Source organism: Phodopus roborovskii, unplaced genomic scaffold (genome assembly GCF_943737965.1).
Source record: "Phodopus roborovskii unplaced genomic scaffold, PHOROB, whole genome shotgun sequence".
NCBI lineage: Eukaryota > Metazoa > Chordata > Mammalia > Rodentia > Cricetidae > Phodopus > Phodopus roborovskii.
Window position 1 is genome coordinate 3,209,294 of NW_026126416.1, and position 12,428 is coordinate 3,221,721.

The window sequence follows — 12,428 nt, forward strand, 5'->3', positions numbered from 1 at the left end:
AAAATGATAATCATAAAAACAAAATGGTTGCACACAATTTTCTCCAAAGTATGCATAACTACGTTCAACCCTGGTGTCCTGTACCTGATGAAGTCCTGACTCTTTTGCAGATGGCCGCCTTGCAGAGCCCTTTCTACGGTGACAAAATGAACTTATACTCTCTGTGTAAGAAGATAGAGCAGTGTGACTACCCACCTCTCCCCTCAGATCATTACTCAGAGGAGGTAAGTGGCCCTCAGCCCCTGCCTTTGCTCAGAATGTTACTGTATTCAGAATACAGATGGCGCGGAGAGAGCACTCTCCATTGTTTCCATTCAGAGACTTGCTGTTTAATTGATACAACAGCTCTGTGAGTCACAGTAAGGAGCGGAACACTGCCTGGGCTAGAACCATAGATGGTTGGCATTACTCCCGTGGGGTGAACCCACCGAGGAGGAAACGGAGTATTCTGACTCAGCGTCTTGTGGCAGGTGCAGCCCTGACCCCTCAGATAACAATGAAAACTTACTTAGGTAGAACTTCCCTCCTCGGTGTTTTTCCAAATCCAAACTATGTACCTCTCAGCCACCTGTCCGTGAACTTTTTTCTCCTTGGGCGTCACTGCTTCAGCCACATTCCTCTGGGTTAGGGTTTTAAGGTTGCCACTGTACACGCGTTTATAAAAAGACACTGGGTAAGAATGACAATTTTTCAAAGACCTTGAGATCTGAATTCTTGCTTTGCACTGGAATGAGTTGTCTTTGGCACTTACCCAACATCCAGGTTTTCATTAAACAGTATCTTCCATTTTTATCCTAATACATTATGATTATTTGAGGGGGGTATACAATAGCAGTGTCTCAGGTCAACTAAGATGAGCTCACAAAGACTCTTTGGGGACTTCTCATCTGGGACCTGCCCAAGGAAGCAGTAGTTTCTTTCCATTTTGCCCCAGGAAAATGGAAAGGAACAAAAGAAAAATATAGAATAATTACAGTGATCACATATTAAGTAATCTTGTCATAGAAATGAATCATCTAAAGATTTTTTTAAAGCTATATTTAGATCATGTGTGTTCCTAGAATATAATCAGCACACATTTGTCTGATAGTTTTGATACTGATGATGAATGATGCCTACAATTTTTTTTTTTTTTTTTTTTTTTGCTTTGTGGCAAAATAATTAGAATATACTCTTAGGAAGCAATGATGATAATGTTCTTATGTTCGCCATTTTTAATTACTATTTTGGGTACGGAATATAAATACGGCATTTCACAAAACCAACTTCAGGACTATAGGCCCAGAAATACAGTAGAGTGTGAACAATAATGGAAGTCAGGGGCATGCCTTTGTTATGTCACTCATGCTGGGTTCTTTTTCCCCGTGAAGCACATGAATATTTCACATATCTGCATCCTCATCCCCTATTCTTCTTGACTAATTTTCAGACTGTCTGAATTTGCATTTCACATGGTAGCTGATTAGGAGATGCCGGAGTGCAGCAGCTAAAGCCTCAGCAGGCGGTTGCCATGGTGACCTTCAGCAGGATTTTAATGATGATACCACTAGTGGTTCGTTGAAGTCGGCCTGCCTGCAGGGCTACTTCACGGCGGCTAAGTGTGAAGTTGGATACGCGGCTTCTCAGCCAAGGGGCAGATATCAAAGTCTGGCCCAGATAGAAGGTCTTCAAGTTGGGAAAGGAAAATAGATTCCACTATTTTACTTCACTCTGTGTAGTTAGCAGTTCCAAAAAGAGCTATAAAGCAAAAAAACACGTTATTTGGTGCATCTTCCAAAATGAGACAGTGCTGTTTCTGGTATTTGGTAAAGTCTCTTTGCCGTGCCCTGACGAAACAGGAGGCTGTAATGCCTTGGTTTAAACGTGGGCAATAATTCTTAGGAAACAAATTTGAAAAGCATGCGGTCTATATAACAAATGTTGCTTTATTCCGATTAAAATATTTTCCCTGCTTAATTAGGAACTCAATTTGTTTATAAACAAATTATTCCAAATTAGTGGTAGCCGCAATAGAATTTCAAAGAGATTTAGTGCCACCATAATGATGTTGGCAATATCCCCATAGAGAATGAGACCAGTGAGAGAGAAGGTAAGTGCCAACTTTAGCACCGCATTTGTACAAAAAGACTCCATCAGTGTGTCTTTTAACAGTGTGTGAAAAATAAAAAAAATAACAGGAGTTGAGAGATTTCTAAATTTACTTAGGCACTGATATTACTTTTCATTTTTTACATTCTTTAAAAAGGGACACTTCCATAGTATGTTACTTGCCAGCCTGCCTCAGCAATAGGAGCTGTAAGGACAATAAGACTTCCAAATGCAGTCATTCCATTTAAAAGAACTCAGGAGCTTAAAGAATGAATTTTCCCCATGCTAATATCCTACAAGGAAAATACAGTTTAACATTAAAAACCAAAGCGGTATGCTTGGGAAACCTAAGTATGTACATCAAAGCTTTTCTTTTGAAGTATGGTGTTTGTCGACAGACACATACATAATGTAGGTTCTAGAATGAAATATCCCAGCTTTAGACGGAGACTTAGGACATGTGTATCATAGCCTTCGTTGATGATGACTTTGTTTGGTCTATGGTTGATATTCCTTAATCTCCCCCCCACCATCACCACCACCACAACAACCTCATCACCACAACAACCTCATCTATGTGTGAATAGAGAATTACCATACTTAAAAAATTGGCATTGAAGACAGCTGCCTTCCCTTAGATAGCTCTGTTTAAATTGTCTAGCACTTACTGGGGATTTGCTATTTGTTAGGACTCATAAGCCAAGTGCCTGTTCAGTCTACCTGTACTTAAAACCTCATGGCCATGGCCACATCTTCTTTCCCGTCACCGCCAGTGTGAGTTCCTCTAGAAGACCCGTGAATTGTCATGCTTTTAAGGATGCTGTGTCCCTCTTTTCCAGCAGGCCCTCCCTCTGTATCCTTTTTCCTGCCTCTTCTCCCCCTGAACCTTCCCTTGGCAGCCGTATCCCATGATCGCTGCACCTTGGTGTGTGTGTGTGTGTGTGTGTGTGTGTGTATGTATATATATATATTCACCTTCCCCTTTCCAGTGTCAAGCATCTGTAGCAACTCAAGGGCCTCGTGGATTTAAAAACTTGGGTGACGGACTGATTGAGGAGGTAAAGGAGTTGATGTGAAAAAGAAGAAATTTACAAAACAAAATGAATGGCCTAGTCTCAAAAGCATTGTGTGACGAGGCACAAGCTCACCCAAAGGCATACCGGGAGAGGCTACAGCGCTCTGTCGCTGAAACCCTTCCCTGGGTGGGTTTTTCTTCTCATTCTTTTGCACAAGCATCATCAACTATCAAACATCCGAGGCATTTACTAGGAAATGACACGCACTTGGTCCTGGCACTTAATTTCTCAAAGAGACACTGGAATGGTCACCAGAATTAGACATCTGCTCTGTCATCTCTTTAGAATCAACAGAAGAAAAAAAAGGGGGGGCTTGAATATTCCTATAGGAAAGAGAATTCTGAAAAGTCGAATTAAAAAGAAGGGGGGCTTACGTATGAAACGAGTCTTCATTCCAGAAAATAGCAAAGCAATCGTAGATTGAAGACTTGACAGCAAGGCTTTAGGTTGGAAAAAGATTAAGCTCCTATAAAATCTTGGAAAGATGGTTAATTTTTTTTTTAATAAAATGGCCTGAGTTATTAGAACAATAGATCCTAGGTGATTGCTATGGCAGATGTTGTTTAGTCATTTTGTTTGGGGTTAACACTAGGCATTGAACTCAGGTTCCTGTGCCTGCGGGACAGGCACTCTATTGAGAGAAAGAATCTCACTGAGTCGTGTAGGCTGAATTTAAAGTCACACTGCAGCCCTGGCTGCCTTTGACCTAACTTGAACCCTCAAGTCGCTGAGACCATAGGCCTATGCTACCAGGCCCCAAGTCGGTAACTTTAAATTCATCATATACAAGTAAGATAATGTCTTTTCTAGTTACATTTTAGCTTCTTAAGTCGTGCTATTGCATTTTATAACTGAAGAAACCAAATTATATTATCTCTTGTTTTAAAAGCAATTAATTGGACCCATGTGTCATAAGACCATCCTTTGAGGTGTGGCCCTGAGAACTGTGTCCACTTGGCGCTGGTGGGAAGAGAGCTAGAAGCTTTTAGATGCTGCCTGCTTTGCGTTTGCCATCTTAGGAGAGTGCGCCCTCCTTTCCATGGCGGGAGAGCCATTACAGGTTGTATTTGCTGGTGGTCTCTTGCCTTTCTGGGTTAGTGCGACCTGGCGCATCACTCACAAGTTAAGAAGTGACAGTAAACACTATTCCTTTTGGAACACACACACACACACACACACACACACACACACGAACTGGCAAACAAAAAGCTGTCATTCTTGGGACACGTTGTGTGTGCATGCATAAACACACACGTAATAATAAATCATTTTTCAGAGTATTTAGAATAGATACAAGGATTATAAAGAGTCCTTATTTTTCCCATGATGCATAATCAACAAATATTTTTTTAAAGTTAATAAAACTGACCTCATGGAAAGTAGCAATTATTCAAGTATGTAAATATGCGCACACCCCAGTGGTCAGATGTGCTGGTTTCCAAATGTTCACAAAGGGAAAGCAGATAAATTCAAATCTTGGAGATAAGAAATTTTTAGATGATCATCTGGAAAGAATTGTTAGCCTTGCTTTTTATGTAAATAAGGGAGGAAATTCGAAGCTAATGGAAGTTTATAGATAACATAAAACATTTTAATAAGTCAAACATTTTGTCTTTAGTTTCCAGTTCTCAAATTCTAATTGAATTTTATTTAGGAATTCCTTTGGGTCGTTACTGAAAATTGGCCGGAGTTATTTAAACTGGCGCTGGGAAGTTTTTCCTAACACTTCTTTACAATGATGCCGAAATATAATAGGTGGTGTGCGCACTGGATTAAGGAGCATTGCTCAAGGGTATGCACCATCTTGAGAATTACCCAGTCATATTCCAAGTTAGATAGTAATAATAAAAAAAAAATATTTACCGTAAATTGTCGCCCAATGTTATCTCAGATTGGGAGCATTTAATTTTCCTTCTTGAAAACTGTTTTAATAAGTTTCATATTGTCATGCCTGTACTACCTATAACCACTTCACTAAAGGTAGTTATGTAAGATCTTTAAGTGTTGATTATTACTCCATTTTTGCTTAAATGTATGGGTATATTTAAGCAGGCCCTTTGGTCACTATGCTACAGAAGTGACACGGGAGAATTGTTCCTTGTAGACACAGATCCAAAACAGTGCCCTATATTTCACTCTCCTACGGGATCCTATAAAAACCATGCGACATTCCGTAAGATGGTTTTTAAAGGAGCCGAATGATCTCCGAGTGTGAAAATAACAGACGTTGCATCTGTGAAAGATGAATTTCCTTTTTCTCTACTCCTAAGTCGATCATTAGCGTGACACTTTGGTGTTCGTGTTGGATATGCCTAATCATTTTGTGTAAGTAGCTGAAGCTCCAAATATAGTGGCTTTAACGTATTAGGACCAACATTGGGGTGCTAAAATGTGTCCTTGGATAGATGGAAATTGGGCATATCTGGGAGGCTGATATAGCATAATTGGTCTCAGAGGGATTAAGATGGGGCTGATAAAGAAACAGTACCAATAGAATTAGTCTTTATTATCCTATTGAGAATGGTGGTGGTGACCTAAAGCTATAATACACAAAGAGCCTGGCTGTTATTACCACTGCGTGACTCAACTTGAACTGTAATTGGGTTAGCACCCTGAGAACAATGACTCTTGACACTCACTGTCTTTAATATTTCTGGTTTTAGGCTACATACTTTGGTATTTCTTTGGAAATACGTAAATCAAAATATTAGTGGTTTATCTACTGAATTTGAAAACTAAATTTATTTTAAAACTCTATTATATCTAATCACCTTATTAGCTTTTAGTCATTTAGATGTTTCTGGCTTGCCTTAAATACGGTGGAAGCACATGAATTTGGCGGTTTTTCTCTAACTTATAGAGGCTCTCAAGTGGACACACGTTTTTGGCATATTAAAAGCAGTAACACAGATCTTTTTTTAAAAAGCTAGAAAGCATACAAGGTAAACTTTCTGTGATAGAGTATTTTCTGGCTCACATCAGCTGTCCTTGCTGTTGCCAGTGTTACAATTCCGAAGCTGGTAAGTGATAACTGGATAGCTGTCCACTCAACAAACACATTACTAAGCAAACAAATCCCTACTGGTCTTAGACTAGAGAAGGCAATATTGACTTATGTAATAGTTAACTGTCATTACAAAGAGTTTCAGAATAACTTGCTTTCTTCCAGAGGGCTAGAGAAAATTTTAAAAAGATACTATTGAGGGGAGCATGCCTTAAAACCCCCCACCACCGCCATACACACACTCAGATGGCAGAGAAAGGAAAATTGCCGTAAGCTAGTGGACAGCCAAAACTATGTAGGAAAATCTTATTCTTTAAAACCATACACACATACTTAAAACTAACGTTGAGTGAGGTCTTGAATGCAACCATCTTATATATGTCTGACTTGACTCAGTCATGAGGGTATTATTATATAAGGACTTCCACTGGAGACTTTTGTTTTTTAAATGAGCCCCTTATATGAGGGCTTCAACCCAGTCTCCCCAAGACTGAGAACCAAAGGTCTTATGCCTCTTAGGCAAGTGCTCTCCCTAGCCCACTGCGTTTAAACTTACAGTCTAATTATGAGATTGGTCCAAGTTAAAAATCCAAGTACTTTCTGTTTGGAGGGAGTTACTGCCAGTTTCATGGACGGGTTGTTTATAAAATAATAGTAAAATTGCAATTAAAACTGTCATGCTGGGTCATAATATTCATCTGAACCTGTGTCAACACTTAAGAGTTATTTTTTTTTCTCATGCCTTCTATAAAATCCTAGACAAAAAGGATTGGTTTGTGTTTTGATCCGAATTGTCCTATGGGCTGTGAATGCAGAGCCATTAATGTTAGAGGCTCATTATGCTGCCTAGTTTTGTATCAACTTGATTCCAGCTCGAGTCATCAGAAAGGAGGGAACCTCAATTGAGAAAATGCCTCCCTAAGACCTGGCTGTAGGGCATTTTCTTAATGAGTGATTGATGGGGGAGGGCCCAGTCTATTGTGGTGGGGAACCATCCCTGAGGATGTGGCCCTGGGCTCTATAAGGAAGGTTTAAGAGCAAACCAGTAATCAGGACCCTTCCATGGACTGTGCCCTTTCTCCAGGTCCCTGCCCTGTGTAAGTTCCTGTCCTGGCTTCCTTTAGTGATGAACTGCAATGTGGAGTGTGAGCCACATTAAACCCTTTCCTCCCCTGACTTGCTTTTGGTCATGGAGTTCCTATGGCTGTGACGAAACACCACCTTGTAATTGTTATTCTTGCTAATTGCCGACAAGTCTGCCCCTTGACTGTATGAGAAGTCCCCACCCTTGCTCAGAGGTGGTGGTCATAGAGAAACGTGTAGAGCAGGTCAGAATTTCCCTACGATAGCAACCTGGTTCTGAAAAGCCTGTGCCGGAAATGAGAGCATTTCAGTTCTTACCTCCATCCCGCCTCCTGACACCTTTATGATCTCAGGTGGCTGCTGCTTTTTATAAAATGACACCACATTGGTAGTATAGACCTATAGCATTGTTATTAGGAAGACTGAATATGTTAAATCATACAAAAATGCATAGCAGAACGTTTTAATAACATTCATGAATGTATGTTGAGGCCTGAGTACTATTCCATGTTTTATATATCTGACAGTGATGATTCTCACAACAATTCCACTGGCTAAGAAAAAAAACTTTGACAGTTTTCTTAATTGGTAGAGATTGAACATAAAGGGGGGGGGGATGGAAAAAGCAAGCATTGCTTATTCTGCATTGTCTTTACATCTACGGTGGCCTCCCTGGTGCTGCCTAGGCTGTCCCTGTGTGGCTGGCATCTGGGCAATGTGTAGCTCAGCTGTCCCTACCTCTGTTTCTAGTCCTCCCTCCTTTGGAAGCTCTATCTTCTTCAGCTTGTGTCCTAGCCCTCCTCTAATTTTTGGTTGATTTTTCAGCCCTTTGTTGTTAACTGGCTACAGGGTGCATCCCGTCCTGAAGGTCTCTGCGACACAGGGGGTGGTTTCTGAGCTAGCTTGTTCAGTGTGGGCAGTGCTAAAAATTAAATTGTTATTATTCTACCCACCGATATTTTAGCTGAATGTGTTGAGTTTTTGTAACCTAGTTACCATTTCCTGTCCCCTTTTCTGTTTCCTCTCTCATTCTTGTTTCTTGACAGCTTGGTGACCTTGTGGGACACAGCTGTCTTTTTTAACATAAGAAATCATCATCTAAGGGCTTCTCGCAAGCTTTCTGCATTGTGCAGAACTGGGTGCATTTGTCTTTAACTGGTTAGATGCTAGGCTTCACTTTAGTCAACATAATAAAATGTCTTGTATTTTGCCAGACTCTCTAATACCTTCAATACCATTCTGTGTTCTTCTGAAGGGAATATAAGTTGATATTGTCACACCTTCTCAGTGGCTACAACAAATTCCACATCCATCACTGTGATTTCCAAATACGGCTGACGCGAAATCATTATGTTATATCTAATGAAGGAATTAGAAATGGGCCAGCGTTTCTGACGATCAGCTCTAGTCTCGCTATTTAACAGGTAGAGAAGGGTTGCAAGGGCCCCTGCAAGGCTACTTGTCAGCTCCTCCCTTTTGCCCCTTCACCATACCCGATCCCACGCCGGCTAGTTCTTGCCCAGCCAGCCTCCTCACATAACTTTTCCCCAGCTTGAGCCTTCTCCTTCCAGCACCAGCAAGACAGAGCATCTTTTCAATGAATGGCATGAAGGATTTAATACCTCACTAAGTGCTGTGCTAATTAATGCACATGCCAGAAAGTTTCAAAACGTCTAAATTACTCCTAACAACAACAAAAAGATCCGAGTATGAAGATGGTATACACTGTTACTAAGTATGAAGATGTTACATATGCTGTTAAAGGTAGACACATAATTTGCCAAAGGTCATCGGAATTGAACAAAACCCAATATTCTAACTAATGAATCTAGAAGGGAAGGTATCTTAACCCATGGGATTTTTTTCCTCTGGTAATCTTCTCAACTCTTCTTTATAAAGTGGGAACATGTAAATACTATATTTCACACAGTTAAGGATTGGAGTAATGTTTACGCTTTATCTTGCTGACAGTTTATATAAAAGGAAATTAAACTAAGACTGCTAAGGTATATATTTGTTTATACAAAATAATTCATGATAAATATGTATCTGACAGACATGTACTCTGATCCCATTTCTGAAAACGTAAGCTTGCCCAAAACTATAATACACTAAATTCTAGATCAGGTACATGTGTGCATATTCTTCAGTTAACTAGAAGCCTTGTAGCTAAAAGGCTTGTAGTTAACAAAAATTGCTTTGTTCAAAATTAAGAAGGCTGATTTTAAGTCTTGCTTTGTCTCTTCAGCTACGACAGTTAGTTAATATATGCATCAACCCAGACCCGGAGAAGCGGCCAGACATCGCCTATGTTTATGACGTAGCAAAGAGGATGCATGCATGTACGGCGAGCAGCTAGACTGCAAAGTCATGAAGAAGGCAACCAAAATAACTTAAAAGTGTTTGCAAATCATACCTCCCTGGTTTTTTTTTTTGTTTTTTTTTTTTGGTCTGGGCGTTAAGATCAATACGTCAGAGTTAATGTGCTTTGAATCCTTAACCAGTTTCATTTTCTGCCAGGCTCAATCTCCTTGAAAATCCACAACGACTTTGGCTAAACCACATTTAAGAGTGCACACGTGTAGCTAGAGTTTAAGGTGTGAGCATCATCGTCATTGGGAGTTTTCTGCTGATGTGTTCATAGATTGTCGGTGCCAAATGGTGAAGAAACGTGTTGGCACACACCAGGAGAGACACAGAACCTGAGGAGAGACCTAAGCTAAGCATTTGACTTGATTGCCTTTCAGTCACATATGGACATTGCAGTGGACACAATTGTGAACTTACGCATTTTTTTTTTAAGGTTTGAAGTATGTGCTTTATTTAGCTCTTAGTTTCCAAATACAACTCTTATGATGAATGCAAACTATTTTAAAATTCTTAGTTTATACTCAGAACGCAACTATTAAATGTGAACAGGTAGGGGATGAAGTGAGTCAGACACTGAACGTTTTGTGTTTTCACACCTTAGGGAGACTCTTTTGCATTTAAATGGTATAAATGAGTCCATTTTAAAAGTGGTTAAGGATTTGTGTGGCTGGTGTGATAGTCATTTTTAAAGTTGCACATTGCCCGAGGCTCTGTGTGTTTTTATTGTACATTTGGACAATATTCTTGGAATAATCATGCAGTAACTATAATTCAATTTCTTTATGAATCTAAGTACATTTAACTCATGACTGTACACTGTAATGTAAGCATATGTTGTTGTTATTCATAGATTCTTTTGATCAATCCCCTTCAGACTTTTTTTTTTAATTCTTCAAGTTATTTATATTGTGTGTACATTTTATCCACTAATGTTTCAGGTTTTCTGAGAACATAATTAATTCCCTTTTTAAAAGAAGACATTTGGTATGCCAACACTTTTTTTTTTTTTTTTTTTTAACTTTTGGGTCACTCTGTGTGCATGTGTTCTTGTTAGGAAGAGAGATGTGTGTTACAATGTGCCTATGAATGTCGACAGTTCTGAGTCATTCGACAAAGATAAGATTTTAGAATATGTATGATTTTAGAATATGTTTAAGGACATGAAGACGCGCCCTTGATGCAGACAGTTATGAGAGTAACATTTCCGTGTGGATGCTCTTGGAGCAAACTACTGACTGCATAAACGTGACAGACACGGCAAAGCTCCTTTCAGTTAAGAAAATAGGGAGTCGTTTAGGAAACCCTGCCGCCGTGGAGGCGTGTGCTATGCCAGAACCTCGGGGAAGGTTAACCCGCCAGTATGGCAGCCTGTGTTCAGGGAGCACATGCTCTTAGGCAGAGCCCTCCTAGTCTTGTTAGTCTTGTTTTCTCACATAGCATTGTTCCTATAGTTACTTTCAAATGAACAATGTCTATCCTCTCATTTTAATTGGCTACGGATGCTATCTTAAGGGTAATGGTCTTTGCCATGAAGCCAGAACTGAGTTTGTGCCAGATCTTAGTGAGGACACAAACTCCCGTTGGACATTTGTGTTTGTCCATTGTAATGTCCCAGGACTGAGTGAGATGAAACAGTTGTTTCCGTAGTCTTTCAAAATACAAGGTTGTAAGTTCATTGGCTCAAACCCTTGTACTGGCCCTGCTTTAGGAATTTGTCTCTGAACAGGAGAATCTAATGGTCACGGGTGCCCATTATAATTTTCTACAAGAGGAAACTTTTTTTTTAAAATCCAAGTGTTCATATTCCACCCAAAGAAGCCATTCTGTAAAACTAAATTCAGTGAGATATTATTATTTGCAAACAATTACGGAATTTTTAGAAATTCTGATCATAATCACCTGTAAAATACTCTTTGGGAGTAAGTTGAATATTGGAATTTTTAAGGTCAAGTAAAAGGTACAGCTGATTCTATTCCGTATTTAAATTGGTACCGGTTACCCAGGGGACAGTGGGAGGTAACTTTGGTTGGTAGGCTGAGATGTGGGGTGAATGAAGGGTAACCCATCTGTAGAACTCAACAATGTGCAATGATTATAAACCTAGTGATGCTACCAAGGCATGAATGAATGCTCTACTGTTCTTCAGAGTATCCATTACAAAACACCTTTCTTGTATCAATATAGTTCAGGTGTTGCTCTAAACCTTTCCTGTATTTATTATAACCAAGATGCTGTCATTCACATGAAATGTTTATTCTTTAAACTGAATGTATTGTTCATAACCCATACGTGCTCATATTCTTTGCCTCCGATTTCCATAGTACTGTAATACGAACTCCTTTTGTGGAATACTTTTTTGTTTTGTTATGCTTTAAATACACATGCAAAGGGGTTCTGTTATTAGCTTTAAAAAACTGTACAATATCTTAATATAAATATATAAAAATAAAAGATGAATACTGTAAATCTGAGTATCTAGTTCCTCTCTCCCTCCCAAATCTGCCTGTGTTACTTCCTGCCGAACCCACAGAAAAAGCTCTTACACATTCCCAGCACTTTGCCATTTTGAAGACACCTAAAACATGGGACAGGCAAGAGTCACCATCACTCTGGAGGCTTGGAGTTTTATGGGTTGGTTTTTAATGTGTGGTATTATTACCAAACACAGTTCACTAGCCTCTCTCATTCTGTCACTGGATAAAAGACATCTGAACCGTAAGGAAGGGAATATTCACTTTCTGGTTCAAAACTTCAGAATGTAATGCATTAGGTTACATTCTCTGTTACTGCAGCGGGCCACTAAAAAA

At 39.6% G+C, this 12,428-nt stretch overlaps 1 protein-coding gene across 2 annotated transcripts in view; it reads left to right on the forward strand.

Moving 5' to 3' along the window:
- Nek7 (NIMA related kinase 7) overlaps nt 1–12,087 on the forward strand; it is a 122,904-nt gene extending 110,817 nt beyond the window's left edge. For both annotated transcript variants that reach the window (XM_051183187.1, XM_051183186.1), the window contains 2 exons: nt 111–224; nt 9,500–12,087. In XM_051183187.1, the coding sequence (XP_051039144.1) occupies nt 111–224; nt 9,500–9,610 (225 nt within the window). In that variant the 3' untranslated portion in view covers nt 9,611–12,087. The remainder of the gene's footprint in view (nt 1–110; nt 225–9,499) is intronic.
- Nucleotides 12,088–12,428: the final 341 nt, after the last annotated feature.